A 17,401-nucleotide genomic window follows, 5' to 3' on the forward strand; every position below is an offset into this window, starting at 1 on the left:
TATATATATATATATATATATATATAATATAGATTATATATAAATTTTTAGATATTTTGTTCTTTTGTGTTTTGGGTTATCGATCGCTCGCAACTATCGTTCACTATATGCTTGCCGCCGTCGAGAGGGTAATCCCGTTTACAAATTGTTTATATCTACTACATACATACATTTATATATATATATATATATATATATATGTATATATATATATATATATATTTATATATTATTTATATTATATTTATAGGTAACTTAAGACAAAGACAAAGTTCTTTCACTATATAGAGATATTGTTCGTGCTGCGCAATTGGAAAGTTTCTCTTGTTCATTTCGCTATCGTTTAAGTCTCGGCTGTGGAGCGGGCTCGGCCCGTTACCAAAAGTATGCAATAGGCTTATCGTCAGAATATCTTTCACGTTTCCTTAGGCACAATGACTGACGTTTTCTATGTTTTCTTTAGTACTAAATAATATAAATCAAAACGCGCCACGGCTAGCCGCAGGTATTCTAAATGGACTTGCAAAAAGTTATCGAACTATCAGACCAAAAAGGCTCAACACATATTGGCAATGGCACGCCCACGACTTTATGATAGTCCATTATCTCTCTTATCAGCATGCAAGCCCATGAATTGGCAACAAAAACATTTAGCACACATTCGAAACGACGTAAGCTACATAGACAAGTTATAGTTGTTGTTGTTGTTGTTGTTTGAGCGGCGGTTCGATAAAATATTTAATATTTAAACTACCTCGTCTTGGTTATAGTTTAAAAGCAGACTGTGAGATCTGAGTTTAGAGCTGATAGCTTTACCAGACTTCACATTTATTGGTCGGATTCATGCGCGTGTCGGGCTTGCACTTGAAAACATCAGCGAACTCCTTCATGTTGGACAGCGTTCCAATCACCCGGAACTGTGAGGGCGAATGCGGATCCTTCTCCATTTGCAGCAAGTTGGTTTCATCTGTGGTGCTCGAACACCAGACCTTGAAGTAAAACACAATTGTATCCAATATCTGCCAAATGCCGAGCAGCACTCACCTGTGCAAAGGAGACAAAGAAGAGCTGAGGATGCGTCAAGTTCAAGCCGGGCAGCTTCAGGATATCCGCCTTCTTGTCGAGCTTGGTCCTCATGTAGGCATGATAGGCCGCCTTCAGGCCACCATTGTCCGCTATATTCTCGCCTATAGAGTTGAAGACCCTTTTGGTTATATATCGAGCTGGAGCCTTCGAGCTCAACACTCACCCAGCGTCTGTTTGCCGTTCAGATTGCGTCCGTTGAGCTTGTAGCCACTGTACTGGTTGGCAATGCACTCGGCCTTCTCGTTGAAGCGCTCGATGCTCTTGGCATCCCACCAGCGGTTGATGTTGCCAAACTTATCGTACTCTCGCCCCTGATCATCGAAGGCGTGGGTCAGCTCGTGGCCCATGACCACGCCCATGGCGCCGAAATTCAGGCTCTTGGGATTGTTGGTGTCGAAGAAGGGCGTCTGCAGGATGCCGGCGGGAAAGACTATTTGATTTTTGGTGGGCGTATAGTAGGCATTCACCGTTTGCGGCGTCATGCCCCAGTTGGTCTTGTTCACCGGCTGATCCAAACGCTTCAGATTGCTCTTCAGATTGTAGATGGCCACCTGGATGTTGTTCTCGAAGTAGGCATTCGCCGTGATATTCAGCTCGTCGTACTTCTTGTCCAGCTCCTCGGCGTTGAGTATGTAGTCGGGAAAGCCGATCATGTCCGAGATCTCGTTGGCCTTCTCAATGGCGCGCTCACGCGTCTGCTTGTCCACCCAGCTGAGATTCTGTAAGTTCATTTTAAAGGCCTCGCGTATCTCGGCAATCATTCGCTCCGCCGCTGGCTTGGAAACGCCGTGGAATGCCTGACGCACGAATATGGCGCCCACTGCAAAGCCAATCACATTGTTCGTATCGGAGACGCAGTAGCGCCACACCTCCTCGCCGCCATCGGAGCCCATCAGCGCCTTGCGCACGCCCTTGTACGCATCCCGGAAGGGTTTCGACAAGCAGCTGGTCAGCGTGCGCACAGCCTGCCAAGTCAGATAGTTGTTCAGCGTTCTGAAAGCACCAACAACAGGCGTAAGCTCACATGCTCTGGCTGTGTAAAAGTTAGCTGCAGTTGCTTAGCTACAGCTTGGCTGCTACAGCAATTCAAGCTTCTACTAATATCTTTTGTATATTTCATTTTCTTCTTCTATGCAAGTTATTCTTTATCCTTTATACAACAGTGCTCAGTAGATGAGCCTCAGGCTTGTCTAGCTAGCCTTAGGCAGATGCAGATCAAAGGCAATGGGCTTGACTTAGCAAGCTCTAAGCCTTCTTATCTTTGAGATTAATAAACCAAAGCGCTTACAAGGCAAACAGGCATAGACGAGGTCAGCTCGACAAGTTCTCCCAAGGCTTAACTGTACTGAAACTATTCTCGAATTTCCTGTAATGCACGAACAAGCTCAACTTCTACTCACTGAACTACTTACATAAGCAGCTCTTCTAACATACTAAGCGCATTCACTAAGCCTATAACGGGACTTTGTTTATGTCTCTGCTGCCCTCCAAAGTATGCCCATTCCTAGCTCCGCCTACAGCTAAAGGTAAGCAAATACATATATTTACATTTTGCCAGAGTCCGTTTGCTGCATGTTCATGATGATGTTGGAGAGATTCTTGAGGAAGTCGGGCGCATAGACGACGACCACTTCGTCGTCTGTGACGCGCCTGTTCACCATTTGCATGGCATTGTCGAAGTGGTCGGTCCAGTTGAGGAACGGTGCCAGCTCAATCAGCTCCTTGAGCTTCATGGGATGGTACATGGCCTCCTCGTTGCGTCGATCCTCCATAGGTATGGTAATGTTGGCCAGCTTCTTCTCAAAGTTGATGACCGCCTCCATTTGGATGCGTGCCATGGTCTCGTTGGCGCCAAGCAGCACGCAGACCTTGGTCATGTACTCGATGTACTCGCTGAGCACCTTGCGGTGTATGTCCGTCTTGTTGTTGTAGTAGTCGGCGGTGGGCAGCGTCAGGCCGCCCTGATCAATCTGTATGACATGGCGTGTCGAGTTCTTGTCATCCTCGCCAATCGCCCAGCCAAACAAGCAATTGAAATTGTATCTGAAAGAAGATCGAGTTGGGGTAATTCAGGTTTATCGCCAGGTACAGGTGGGCCTACTTGTTGTGCAGTATTTTGAGGGTGTTGCCCAGCTTCCAGGTGGTCACATTGAAGCCGGTGTCCGTTACGTTCCAGCCACCGATTTGCTTGAGCAAGTCAATCATTGGCTTGGCGCCCAGCTTCTCCATGTGCTCGTCCACATCCAGACACGATTCATAGTAGACCTTGGCCTTGCGCTCGGCCTCCGACTTGAACGTTTTCGCTGGCTTCTCCAGAACGTTGCGTATGATCAGCTGATTCATCTGCTCCAGCTTACCGAATGTGCCCCAAGTGGACTTGCCCTCCGGTATGGGATTGTTCTTGATCCATTGATTGCTGAAAGAGTAGGAGTAGCAGTACGAACTCAATCTCAATCTGAAGGCTGCCAATCTCACCAAGCATAGCCATAGAAGTCATCGCAGGGATCGATGCTGGCATCTATGGACTTCAAAATCTCGCTCGATGCAAAGATGCAGTGCTCGTTCAGGCAGGGCAACTCGTCGGCCATTAAGCAATCTGAAGTATATATAAATACATGCATACATACACTATATATATATATATACATGCCGACTTACCCTTCTTGTGCGGTTGAACGTGCACCACGTGGTTGGTATTATCGGAGCTATTCGACAGAATCATGGTGAGCAGCGTTAGGATGACAACAGCCATGACGAACGTTGTAATCAGCAGCCATTTTTCAGTTTTGTTTCTCGAGCGCCAGTTCCAGGTAGCCTAACGTGAAGGAAAATGCAGGAAAATTAAGCTGTTTTCATAGAAATCATTTTGTTAAGGGGCTTGGGTTCCGATTAGATGTGAGAGCAACTTCTGTATACCATAGAGAGACAAGCTTCAGGCATCTATCTATACTCTTACGGCCATTCGAATTGATTGCCAATCGGCTGCAGCTCGATTAGCCAAGCTTCAGACTTCAATCTAATGTCGTTTGCTTGAGAAGCAGCTGGTGATTTTACAACTGTAAAAGCTTTGAAGAGCCACTCTAGACTGCAGCATTCAAATTTGCGAGTGTCTCATGTGCGATGCGAGCAGTCGTAACCTTCGAGCTAATCAAATCTCGGACGCTGCTTTTGGGTCATTGCCAGCGAAAGAGATACAAGGAGAGAGAGAGAGGGGGGCAGCTGGAGGAAGTGGGGGAGACGTTGTGTGGATAAATTATGGAATGGCTGTGTGTGTGGGTGTATATGGGTGTGTGTGTGTGTGTACTCACCCGCGCCGTATGATAGCGTATCTGCATGCCGGTATGGCCGGTCGCCTCGTTAAGCTGTATGCCGCCAATTGAACTTGAATCATCTTCCGTAAATTCGGTCTGTTTGTAGCGTGTCATCTGTAAGATGCATAACAGAGCAGAGCAGATCATAACATTAACAACACAATGCCGCTCGATTAGCTATATAGCCCACAATGTTTTGGTGCACGCGCGCACTGAACCGGATTACCATCTGGCTACAGTCGGCTGCGAACCTATTGAAGTCCATTATTATCCACATGTAAATTGCAAGCCAAGCCGAGATTGCCCCAGCCACAGCATCAGTTCGCGTTCATTCTCACTCACCCACTACAAAGCATGCACATCACTCACATATAATATACCTTCAATTGGACAACTTGTAAGCAAATATATTCTATTAATCTACTTTACCGTGGGAGTATCAAATGGGAGTAACTTGAGCTCGGCTAGTGAGTTTATTTCATAACCGATTCAGTTGGACATCAGGCAATTGGGCAGCTTAACTTTGAGTGCCTGAAACTGATCTGGCTTATGTAAGTTAAAGGTACGAACAGGCAGCTCAGCTGTGCTCTGAACTGAGAGACTGATCTATAACATAATATCTAGGTACAGCTGTGAAGCAGCTCTTTCGATCAGTAAAAGGGTTTTCCGACTTGCCACGATCAGACTCTATCGTATCTGTAGAGAAACTCAGCAGCTGTTGACTTAACTGACATCATATAGGGGTCTATCTATAGAACAGGCGAGCAGTGTTCCATCTGTTAGGCTAGTCTATAACATAATATCTGGGTCTATGTGTGGCGCAGCTTTGCAGCTTTCTAGCTGTAAGACTTAAGTCAATTTAAGGTTTATCTGTAGAGCAGATCAATTGCAAATCACTTTGCAACTTCGAGGTATTTGGCAAGCGCCTCAAGAAGACTTGGATGACACATTCATGATTTATGATTTATGTGACTATCAAAGATACACATACATATGTCTATATCTACATTAGCTCCGAGTGTCTAGCGTCAAAAAAGCAATGAACTCTTTTGAGCTAGCGAACGGGCATCAGAAGATACAAATATTTACAGATTTTAATTGGCTTTTGAGTAAATGTACTTAGATCTGATTAGCTGCGAGAAGTGTAGCTAGCCAAATGGCCAGCGCTGTGCTCGAGTGTTTGTTTGTTTATAGTAGATCAGATAATGGGTTGAAATACTTTCAACTTATCTACAAACTGGCGCCCGCGCAAATTCTGTTCTTATGTATATCACTTCTCACTTCTCACTTCTCAGTTTTCGCTTTTTGCTCTGCCAGCTGCCACCTCTATATGTATGTATATAAGAATGGGTCTGCCGTGTCAAGAGCTCGACTGCTCTGCTGTTACATCTATGTCGATCTGGTGCCTTAGGCATCGTGTTGGCCCTTTGTTATGCGCCTTCAGGTAGTTTGCATGTCAAAAGAAAGTGCTGACATCAGCTAGATAATCATATCTACATCTATGCAAATTAAATATTCTTTTGAGTTGCCCTTTTGCAATCCTTGAATGTAAGTATTACATATTGCAGCCAGTATAATCTTGCAGCAGCTGACGTCAACTGCGGTTAACTGTTCACTATATATATATATAAGGACTTAAGTGCATCGTCCACTCACATGTATTCATTCCGCTAATATTAGCTCAAGCAATGTTGCAATTATCGCCTGAAACTTCATTTGCATACCCTGCACAAATTTGTAAACTGTGAACAGGGTATATTAGTTTTGCGCCACAAAACCGGACTCAATTTAACCTTATCTAGCTGGAACTCTGTAAGACCTATGCAGTTGGTAAGACTTTACTAAGACTCTTCTGATTGCCTTGAAATCAATTCAAATCTCTATTTAGCTTCATTTACCAAATATAGTATTTAGTTTAAATTATTATAACCCTTGTTTATATATATTATATACTAGATTCCTCGCAGGTATGGCTACAGAAAGTCTCCTTCAGCTGGCTTTCCCAATCGTAAAAGAATTCGTGCTAGACACATTGCTCGGGGTATCTACGAGTCATGCACTGCCGCCTAGCGCAATCTTAATTGTAAATGTTTAATGAGTGCAATTATTAAAATTATATTATTGCCCTTCGATTACAATTTGCACATACATATATTGAAAGCTTGGTCGATTTGCGGCTTTAAAATATTGTATATTAAATATAAGAATTAAATATTATATATCATCATATATATTATACCATATGAAATGATTAAAAATTGTAAAATTTAGTTGGGAATTTGAAATGCTTTTAATTTGAAAAATACTTAAGCGCAGCCAACTTAACATGCCTTCGCTGTATTTTAGCTTGTTAAGTTGGCTGCGCTTGGTTACTATGCGTGGAGACACAGAGATATGCCAGAAACTTAGATACAGCTTTTCAGATATTATGTATATATAATAAAATCTGTGTATACAATAAATGTTATAGATAAATGAGTGTTATGATGCGCAAAAAAGATTTCTCTATTTATTTATTTATATCTTAATATTGCTTACGATTTTATTGCTACAAATGTCCATAAAAAAGTGAATTGGAATTGTCCTCAGTGCAGCGATAAGCCAAATAATTAACACACGCACAGTCACACTCACACACACACACACACACACTTAGAGCTGGCCATGGACACCACAACTCAGACCTACCGTGCCGCAATCGGTGAGCCACATATTTGGGCAATTAGGCAACGGCAACGGCAACGGCAACGGCAACGGCAACGGCAACAACAAATTTGGCAAGGCAAATGAATTCAATACAATATTTAAGTTATCTCAACTCGTGTTCTTAATGTTTTGTTTATTTTTGTCGTTTTGTTTTTATTGCGCTTATTTCTTTCAGTGTCGCTGCTGTTGTTGTTGTTGTTGTTGTTGTTGTTTATTTGCAGGGCGCGCGCCTAGAACTTGGGCTGACTGAGAGAGAAAGAAGCAGAAAGACAGAACGAGCGAGCGAGTGCGAGAGACAGAGAGAGAAAGAGAGAGAATGCGTGTGAGAAATATGCTTAAAAGTGTTGGGCGCCAGAGATAACGCGTATGCACGATATCCGATGTTCATCCCATGACCGTTGAATATAGACTGAACGAAGCCGATGTGGATGCCGATGTCGCTGCCGCTGCCGCTGCCGATGGCATTGTCGATGATGCCTAATGCCCCGCTGCTATATAGACGAAAGATATCTGGGAGCACAACAAATGATTTTGCACTATAAACAAATTAATTGACTCAATTCTTGTAACCAAATTCATATCTCTGTGTGTGTGTGTGAGCGACTTACCCTCGCTGCTCGTCATCAGCGTTTACTTTGTTAACTCAAAGGAATTTTCGCCAATCGATCGAACGCCAAACAATAATTGTTATTGCCCATTGGCAAATTAAAACGTTTATCTCTCATCTATGCCAGCCATGCGTCACTTGCCGACATCGCAAATATCCGCTCACTCTTCTAATATTTACACGATTCGAGTCAACACTCATGAGTATACACACACAAGCATATATAGATATATATATATGTATACAAATATATATATAAATATATTATATAAATATATATATGAATATTTTTATATATTTATATTTCTGCTTGTATCAGCAACGACAATGTTTGTATGGAAAGTATATGGATTTATGTCCAATAATTACATAGATTAATCATATCATCAGACAAACACACAAAGAACAGGACAGCAAAGCTACAGTAAACACTCACGTGACATGAACATAGAACAGGCACACAAGACTGAACTAAAGACGAATAAATTGCGCTTATTTTTTAAGGTTACATAGCCTCAAATCACTATAAAATAAGTAAATAATTTAATATCAATGAAACAGATTTTAATCAATAGAAAACTATATGACATTTATGTTAAAAAATGATTTTGGCTATATAGCTATCATGGCTAGTTTTTTATAATCTCCACCCAGAACTTTATTTTCTGTAGATGCTATAATACAACTGCAACTGCGGCAATTCTGCTTAGATGCATATCCATTCAAGCAAAAATTAACTTTTTAACTAAATGTCAAGCCAAGCTCATTAAAAACAATTATCAATTACATAAATTATCAAATAAAATAATGTTGTCAAGGCAAAGTTGTGAGTCTCTAAAAAAAACAAACCTTAACATTATTTTGTCATGAATTATTTATAATATTTTAAGTACTCGCTTAGCTAGTGCTCAGAGCATATTTTATGCAATGTAAATTTAAAATCGGACTTAAATAGGGAATAAAAAATAAAACTGTATTTGGAACAGAAATGCTTAAATTTTCAAATATAAATCAAGCATAATCTATATCTGCTAAGATCTTATAGCAAGAATTCATCAGAATTTATCAGATAAAAATTGATATCAAATAGAGTTTACAATATCTAAAGTAATAGAAGTAATTCTACAGCAGAAGGCAGCTTAAAGTTCTTAAATCAATTTGGACATAAAAAATAAAAAAAAAAGCAAATTAAAATCAGCTAATGAGATTTTCGTGGAAGAGCACTTTATCACAGTAGCAATTTAGCATTTCACTTAGGCAGTCTCCACTGTATTGATTTGGTATTCACTTACAATATGCCATTTATCGGCGACGCCATCAGCCAAATGAAAACTGTTGCGCAGTTTTCCTTTTTGCGCGTTTCGTTTTGCTCTGCGGGGGCAGACGGCAGAGGGCAGAGGGCAGTGGGCAGGAGGCGAGGAGAGGTTCTGGCTTACATATGTCGAACGTGCACAGGCTGGGCCCTTGGCAGCGCTGTTTGCCCAAAGCTTGACGCTGCTCGGCAAACAGAGCGAAATGTCGAATGTAAACAGAAATTAAATCGCATTTGGCAGGCAAGAAATTTGGAATTTCAAATTTGCAATTTCAATGCGGCTCAATGACACTCAGACTCCGACGAATGAAAGTCTTGCAACGGAAGTGAATAATTTAAGTTATAGTTGCCACAAAAAGCGCTGACAGTCTTCAGTGATAAACACAAATTTATTAATTTTATTTTTATTATTATTATTAATATTATTCTGCGACATATTTGCATGCGCTGCAGCGGAAGCAGCTGTTTAACTGTTTAAAATCGAGATGATTAGCAGTAAGATTACTCGCCAAGAGTATTGTCGTCGTGCATAACCGACTGCCTAATAAAGACAACAAGCAGAGCTTGGGCAAGCGTTTTAGAGCCGTCTATGAAGCGGGCTAAGAGTTAGTCAGCTGGCAAGCTTGGCGAGACTTGAGCCAAAGCTGTGTGCCCTAAGAGTACATCTATAAGATATATAACATAAGATATAGCGAATTTCAAGTCTCGCACAGAACAGCAACACAACTAATATACCCTTTTCAGTTGTTGAACACACATTAAAACAACTAAAGTAGTTAAATGTATGTATTTTCAGGCGCTGTTTCAACTCCTAAGCTCTAAGTTTAATTAATCTAATTCAATCAATCACCTTGATTGACTTAACAACAAAACCATTTAACATGACTCAGAATAACTCAAAAGTCAACAATTCTAATAAGTCGAAACTGATCAATCAATCAATAAATTGTTGCTGAAAATTTGCAAAAATTATTTGAAAACAATTTTAAAAATTGCAAAAAAAAATCTATTTTCAGATTGAAATCAAAATGAAATCAAATTGAAATGTTTATGCGGAAAAGTGGCTGCAAAGCTTATAAATATTGCGCAGAATATGTACAAAGAAGCAAAGCCAATTGATATATGCACAGTATGTATATACACGATATATATAATTTATATACATTAATGTCCTACAGCTAGCTCTTGGGCCACATGCAGAGAGAGAGCGAGAGAGGCAGCGGAAGAGGGAGAGTATTGAAATAGATTAATGATTGGGATTTGCTGAACTGCGCAAAATATTTGTTGACTGAACATGGACATGGACTCATGTATATATATATATATATATATATATATTTATTTATATTTATATATATTTATACATATTTTGAAGCTGCTTCGTTTAGTTGAGGCCGCATTCGGCATTCGATGGGGCTTCATGTGTTCAAGTGCTCGAATAAGATTTTAAATGCTATTCCCACCACAGCAGCAGCTGTTCATGCGCCAAATTGCATTTCCAGCAACTTGAGCTTTGCTGGATATCAAATTTAATCCTAAGAGCAGGACTCTCTCTCTCTCTTTCTCCCTCTCTCTTTGTCTTGCCCACTCTCCATGACTCGCCTGACATATGTTAGACATATGTCTTGGGTCGCCTTTTCGACAGGCTCAAATCCCAGTGCAGGCCTTGCAATTTATGTATACCACATGTTTGCTCTAGCCCGCACAGCGGGGCGTTGCGGGCGAGAGGGGGCGTGGCAAATTGTATGCTAATTCAATTGTCCAAGTCAATTAAAAATTTTTCATTTGTCATAAACTCATTTAGAGAATTATGAAGGCAAGTCATTTGGCCAGCCAACAGCAGCGTTGGTATTGCAATAAACATAGCAACACACACAGAGATACACACACACACACACACACACACACACACAGAGTGTGGAGAGCAGCGCGCGCTCTTGGCCTACCTTTGCGCTCATTTTCCTTATGCGCCTGAATAGATGCAATGAATTTTTTCTTTCACTGTTGCTGTTGCTCGCCTTTTTGTTGTTGCTGTCGTTGTTGTTGATATTGTTGCTTTGCTGTAATTGTTTTTTTAGTATAACTACATAAAGCTAAGTTAAAACTGTGCCTTCATTGATACATTTTTCAATTTGTCTTTTTTTTTTTGGTTTTTGTTTGTTTTTTTAAGGTTTTTCTTCTGCTTTACTTTCACTCGATGTTAGCTTCTCTTTCTCTTTTACTTAAGTCACATTTGTTTATAATTTTCCACCTGGCAGCCGAAATACTTAAAAAAAATGCTTATTGTTTTGGCTGGCGCTGCTGGCGCTTGGGCTGCAACTGAAATTCCACCACCGGAGCCACTGCGATTGTAGCCTCCAAAAGCTAACTTGGCAGCGGGTCGAGCCGAGCAATGTCACTATCAAGCCGAAAAGCGAAAACCCACCAGCACACACACACACACACAAGCGAGTCGACGCTGTGAAAAGCTATCACTGGAAAAACGCGCAGTAAAAACGTAACAAACAAAAGCAAACACACACACACACACACACATACACACAGAAGTGTAGTCAAAACCCAACAAGCATAGCTGACTTACCCTTGCCGAGTCCCCGTCGGGAGAGTTGACCTGAACCCAACGAAATATTGCCATATTCGCTTTCTGATTGCAATTCGATTTTTTGCCTTGTCGCGCTACTGCGCAGCTGCAAAAACATAGATGGCAGCGCTGCCAGTGTTGCCATATCAACTAAGTTTCACATTCAAACGCCAGGTGGCGTCCTTTTAACTAGGAAATTTTCATTGTATGCCTGAGTCTGACTTAGTTAAGCTCATGCGAATCGCATAGTAGGGCAATGTAAACAGATAAAGATATGTCCGCCAGGTGGCGTCTAATAAGTTATATAGCTTGTTCATTTAGTAAAGAGTCTAAGTTAATAGGTAAGTTATATAATAAGTTTAAGTGTAATAAGTTCTACAACCAAAGCATGAAAGTCTATGAGCCTTATTTTAATTGCTGAGAATCGCATAGCAGGGCAATCTAAAATGAGCAATATTTGCACGCCAGGTGGCGTCTATTCGACTTAAAACCTTAAAAATATAATTTGTGAAAGTTAACTTAGCTTTTTGAAGTAAGGCATGATAGCTTATGAGACATATATGAGTTGCTGAGAATCGCAAAGAAGGGCCAAGTATTTACGCCAGATGGCGCGTAATAAGATTTGTTAAATAAACTCCAAATTGTTTTTTACTAAGACGGTTTAAAATAGCTAAGAAACCGCTAACAATCAAAGTTTACAGAAATGATTGAGAATCGCAAAGAAAGGCGAACGACAAAGGCAGCTTAAACCAAGCAGCAGACTTGCATTTCCTTATACATATAAATGGAGTAATATTTCCATCGCTTAAGAGCAACTTTAAGATCTTTCCTGAACAGACATCAGATGAGACGTGAGTAACTCGGGCGTTGAAGTCAGCGTCAACTGTAAACACGCTGCGAAATTGTACTTATTGTCATATTGAGTGACCTATTTATGTTGTTATTTCGGCCTAGGTTCATGCGGAGTCGGCTCAACAACAAGTCGCATAGAAAGTAAACAAATTTTCGTGATTCAACAGTTGTTGTCAGAGAGTCACAAATATTTGTGACAGTCGCTGCGATCGTCCGAACAACAAGGCGCTTGTATTGTCTCCCTCGCTCTCTCTCTCTCTCTCTCTCTCTCTCTCTGTCGGATTGTGTTAACAAGTCGCTGTCCAATAGTTCCAAATATAAAAGTAAAAGTAATACATGGCAATTGTTGTTTGCATTTGTTTATTATACAATCGGCATCAGGAGGGGGGAGGGGGATGCGTGGGCGTGCATTCCTCTTCGTATATAGCCGCCATATTTATCGCATCCATATGAAATTCGCTCATTCGCAGTGGCTTGGCCAGGCTGCTCAATATGGAGAGAACAGTAGCAGCTGTACCCAAATACACACACACACATATATATATATATATTTATTTTGTATATATATGGTATTCTCGTCCCATCGCTTCGTCATGCATATCATTAATGAGCCAACAAATTAACGTGTTCTATACCGGAAAAAACTCGCGTCTCTCACGTAAATTCGTACAGATTACAACAACAAAAGACCTACACAAAAATTTGCGTGTTTCGTATTGTAAAAATACAAAAATAACATAAACAAAAATCATGTAAGAACATCGAGTTCTCTCAGCCGAATAGTTGATGCTCTATTGCCGTTCGATGCAAATGAGAAAACTAATTTATGAAAGTTCTACTGAATGCTGAAATGCACTAGAAATGTTCTGGCTAAGCCGAACGTGTGACGCTCTCTTGGCGCTTGTGTTAGTACGTATTAGAAAAGCATTTTGTGAAATTTCGAAATGCTTTCAATTGTCTCAACCTTCTTCTCTTATGCTCGCTCAGCAACATAAAGACGAGCATATGAGCTTGCCAACTCTTTGTCGCTGTCTGTCAGTAGCTTCCCTTCGCTGCGCCTCTTTCTGTGTGTCTGCCTCGCTCTCTCTCTCTCGCTCTCTCGCCTGTCTGTGTTTTGCTTACTGCCTCACTCTCTCTTTCTCGCTCGCTCTCTCTGTGTATATTTCATAGATATATTTTAGGCTATCTCTACCCATCTTGCATGCTGTCTCACCCTCACTCCTCCATATTTCTTTCCCTATCTCTCTCTCATATTCTCTCACTCGCTCTATCTCTTTCGATACTATCCTATCTTTCTCTATCCATATCCCTATCTCTATCTATATTGTTCTTTAACCTCTTTATTAATACTTCTCGGCCTTTTCTAACCCACTCTGAAAGATGGAGCATCTTTCTTTCTCTTTCTCTTTGGTTTTCACTTTAGGCATTATCATTTAAAAGAAGAAGAAATCAAATGATCATATGAGAGCCGAGTTAACTGACGATTTACTGATCTATAAAAGATATGCAATGATTCGATTTGCCTCGCTTTATCTTGATCGTTTCATCAGTATGTGCTTCGTGACAAAGCGATTATACCCGCTGTAAGGGCACAGCAATGAGCAGCCAAACAATTAAAAGTAACAACAACAGCAACAACAACAACAACAACAATGATCACGCTGATGACTCGCTGAACAACAACACTATTTGCAGTCGCAGTTCAAGTGAGAAGCAAAATAACAAGTTCGAGCAGAGTGAGGGGCGGGCTTGGGAACCAGTTTAAAACCGTTGACGTGATGCCGCCAGCGAATTAGTTGCAGTTAGTTGGCCGGAGCCTGAACATGTCTTTAACCGATCGTCGTAGTTGTATTGCGCTGTGGATCTGCGCGCTGAGCGCCTGCCTCGCGTCGGGTAAGTCCAGTTCCACGAGTGGACAAAGGATTATCAGTGGCTAAAGTGTTAACGTTCGTGTTCCGCTCTCTGTGTTGCTGCAGCAAGCGCCCAAAATGGCGGCGTCACCTGGAATGCGGGCAATGCCGCTGGCGCTGGTGCCTGGTCCAATTCGCAGGCGGGCGGCGCACACGGCATGCATGCGCCGGGCAGCCTGGGCGGCGCAGATCCTCAGTATAGCTTCGGCTATGCGGGCATCGACTCGCGCGGTCCCTATGGCGGAGCGGGCGGCAATGGTGCCTACTACGTCAGCGGCACCGACGAGCATGGACGACCCTTCTCCTACAATGGCGGCGTGGGCGGACAGCCCATGCCCCCGCCGCCTGGCTATCCGAACAGCTATGGCTACAGATCGGCCGCCGGAGCGACTGTTGCGTCTGTGGGCGTGGCTCTAGCCCTAGCGCTGCTAGCGGCTAGAACTTAAAAAAAATAACTTACAAATTTATTGTATATTTTTTTTTAAATAATCTATAAAATATTGTTTAGTTTTATTATTATTTTTTTTTTGTATTATTTTTAAGCATTATTTATAGATGTGAAATACCAAATTGAGTCTGCGAACTGCGAACAATAAAAGACACAAAAGCGGCGCTTGTTAAACACATTTCGTGTACTTTTCTTACTCCAACTGGCAACAAGTGGAATTCATTATATTTTCCTCTAATTTTCGGAGCTACGAGCTGATGGCGTGAAGTGATTAAAAAAACTGAAATTAATTGCAAATGCTTTCGGCCAAGAGTTTTAGCCTGCCGACTGCCTAATGCTCTGTAGTCTGCACTGGGCAGCCCAGTTAGAGTGATGCTCTTTCCTACAGCTATAAGGCAGCAGCAGCTTAAGCTGGCATTAACAGATCATTTTTAATATATTTCAGCAGCTGTGCCATTTTAACTCTAAACGTCTTTTGGAAGAAGCCAAACCCACAATGCGATTCGCCGCCCCATACTAGGGGCTGCATTGCCGAGTCTTACGAGTCAAGCACTGTGAACAGAGTCAGTGCATTCATTTAGAATAATCTGTTATATTATATAAAATGGCATAGTTATAGCATTAACATGTAGTTAAAAACAATGCTCGATCTCAAATTGTTTTTATTCTATTGCAATTTTTTTTCCTATCACTCTTATTAGGTCATCTCAGAGCAATTGCCTGTGAACTGAATAAGGCTGGCTATATATTTATTTGTTCTTCTAGTATATGATAGTTCGATTCGAACTTCATATTGTAAAAATTTCCGAATAATTTCCCAACTGTAAACTACTCGAAAACTAATCTTAAATTAAAGTTTTATAGAGAAGCAGAAGGCGACTTGAGCTAGCTGGCAGTAATAGAACCACAACAACTCAAATTTGTTGATTTCTTGTTGTAAAAGTGAGAAACTTTAAAACTTTTTAATTGCACAAAAGTGTGTAGAAAACGTAGTAAGAGTTTTGAGAGCGAACACTTGATGTGCAGCTCTATAAAACGAACAAAAACTTTTGAATTTGAACCTTTCAGCAATTAACACAGTTCCAATGTTGAATATCTTGTCACAACGAGCTGGAAGTCGAAATATGTAGAGTAAAGAGCATGATCAAAGCTATGATATATAGACATAGCTAATCTTAAGAAATCGAATTGAGAGTTTATAATATAATAATAATAGTTAATAGTTAATAATAGTTAAATCTTTTAACACTTAGATATAGAAGGCAATGGATGGAAGCTCTAAGATTTCGTAGTATCTTGATTATCTTGCCAGATATTAGTAATGAATTTAGTACACATTTGCGTGAGATCTACTTTAAGTCATTTGCTAGCCTGTCATTTTCTCGACTGTTTTTCCAATTTCCCACACAGCTGCACGACTTGAGCGACACTCAGCACGTCAGACACAACATATGGATCCACATAAATGACTTAATGCCCGGAACACGCCCAACTAATTAGCCAAAAAAAAAACAAAAAAACCAAAACGTCGCAGCACAGTCAAGTGCCGTCGAGTGAGAAGTTTGCTTGTCAGAACAAACACCTGTCGAACAACACTGAGTCACAAAAGATTATGAACTCATTGAAAGCGAAACGATCCTATCCTAAGGTATTCCACAACCTATGCTAAGTGGAGCTCCATCTAAGCTCATTGAAAATAAAAATGTTGGTTATATTGCGTTAATTTTTTTCAGTGTATATAACAGGCAGTATCTGAAGTTGCGTATCTGAAGTTGCAAAGCTTATATACATACTTGTGCAGGATCAAGAGTGGAGTCGAGTTAGCACTGTCTGTATATAAACTGTTATACAAGACAACAAATGGAGCTTGCGATAAGTGGAGTTTCAGTTTGTATAACAGTTTATAACAGCATCAAAGAGAGTCACCCAATTCTGAGACAATGCTACCAATGGAATTTTAATTTATTTAGTATCTAATCTTTATGTATAACAGATTATAACAGTTTTTTAGAGAGGCAACATAGTTCTTATACAATAAAAGGTCTTCTGGCTAACGGAGTTTGAATTTCTAGTGATTCGACTCTTTATGTATAACAGTTTATAACAGTTTTTGAGCGAGCCAACCCAGCCCTATACATTGCAATAAATGGGCTTGATTCGAATGGCGCTCCAATTTATTATGAACCAAACTTGTGCGTATAACAGTTTATAACAGTTGTAAACTGAGTCAAACCAATTCGTATTCAAGACAAAAAGTGAAGCATGAGGCGAATGCAACTTCAATTTAAAGGGATTCTAACATTTACGTATAACAGTTTCTAACAGTTTCGCAGAGATGCAACCCGAAACGATTTTCACATGAGACTTGGAGTGTGTTTCCATAACTAAACCATTACCAATCAGCTTTGACCACATTTTACAGGGTATTCCGACAGAACTATAGCCGACGTGTACCTATATAGATACTACTAACTGGATGAGGCACAACGCATATTCGATTCGCTGATTTGTAAAGAGGGGAAGGTAATTGGGCTGCGTTTGTGAGAACATGAAAACGAATTGTTGACTTTCTTTAAATATGAATAAGC

At 40.7% G+C, this 17,401-nt stretch overlaps 2 protein-coding genes across 4 annotated transcripts; one reads left to right on the forward strand and one right to left on the reverse strand.

Moving 5' to 3' along the window:
• Nucleotides 1-300: 300 nt before the first annotated feature.
• On the reverse strand, nucleotides 301-11,173 carry LOC111602806 (neprilysin-3). 3 transcript variants are annotated; one of them, XM_023320099.2, is made up of 9 exons: nucleotides 10,969-11,173; nucleotides 4,395-4,511; nucleotides 3,745-3,901; nucleotides 3,562-3,682; nucleotides 3,188-3,502; nucleotides 2,635-3,129; nucleotides 1,250-2,079; nucleotides 1,045-1,187; nucleotides 301-989 (listed from the first exon to the last, which is right to left on the reverse strand). In XM_023320099.2, exons 1-9 carry the CDS (start codon nucleotides 10,978-10,980, stop codon nucleotides 813-815), a joined length of 2,367 nt encoding a protein of 788 aa, XP_023175867.1. In that variant the 5' UTR covers nucleotides 10,981-11,173; the 3' UTR covers nucleotides 301-812. The 3 variants fall into 3 exon arrangements, with proteins under 3 accessions (XP_023175867.1, XP_023175866.1, XP_023175868.1); XM_023320098.2 differs by lacking the exon at nucleotides 10,969-11,173 and adding an exon at nucleotides 7,086-7,501; XM_023320100.2 differs by lacking the exons at nucleotides 4,395-4,511; nucleotides 10,969-11,173 and adding an exon at nucleotides 4,003-4,093.
• Nucleotides 11,174-14,262: 3,089 nt separating this feature from the next.
• Nucleotides 14,263-14,985, forward strand: LOC111602828 (glycine-rich cell wall structural protein 1). The gene is made up of 2 exons (XM_023320138.2): nucleotides 14,263-14,348; nucleotides 14,432-14,985. Exons 1-2 carry the CDS (start codon nucleotides 14,279-14,281, stop codon nucleotides 14,809-14,811), a joined length of 450 nt encoding a protein of 149 aa, XP_023175906.2. The 5' UTR covers nucleotides 14,263-14,278; the 3' UTR covers nucleotides 14,812-14,985.
• The last annotated feature ends 2,416 nt before the right edge of the window (nucleotides 14,986-17,401 follow it).

Source organism: Drosophila hydei, unplaced genomic scaffold, assembly GCF_003285905.1.
Source record: "Drosophila hydei strain 15085-1641.00,03,60 unplaced genomic scaffold, DhydRS2 tig00000415-arrow-arrow-pilon, whole genome shotgun sequence".
Lineage (NCBI taxonomy): Eukaryota > Metazoa > Arthropoda > Insecta > Diptera > Drosophilidae > Drosophila > Drosophila hydei.

What these genes read in the sequence shown, in the direction of transcription:
- LOC111602806 (XM_023320098.2), bottom strand. Translation starts at nt 7,109, where the DNA reads ATGTGGCTCACCGATTGCGGCACG. An exon ending in CAAACGGACTCTGGCAAAAT is followed by an intron (nt 2,080 to 2,634) that starts GTAAATATATGT and finishes TGGTGCTTTCAG; the next exon opens with AACGCTGAACAACTATCTGA. An exon ending in TCTTTGTCTCCTTTGCACAG is followed by an intron (nt 990 to 1,044) that starts GTGAGTGCTGCT and finishes TTTTACTTCAAG; the next exon opens with GTCTGGTGTTCGAGCACCAC.
- LOC111602828 (XM_023320138.2), top strand. Translation starts at nt 14,279, where the DNA reads ATGTCTTTAACCGATCGTCGTAGTTGTATTGCGCTGTGGATCTGCGCG. An exon ending in GAGCGCCTGCCTCGCGTCGG is followed by an intron (nt 14,349 to 14,431) that starts GTAAGTCCAGTT and finishes GTGTTGCTGCAG; the next exon opens with CAAGCGCCCAAAATGGCGGC.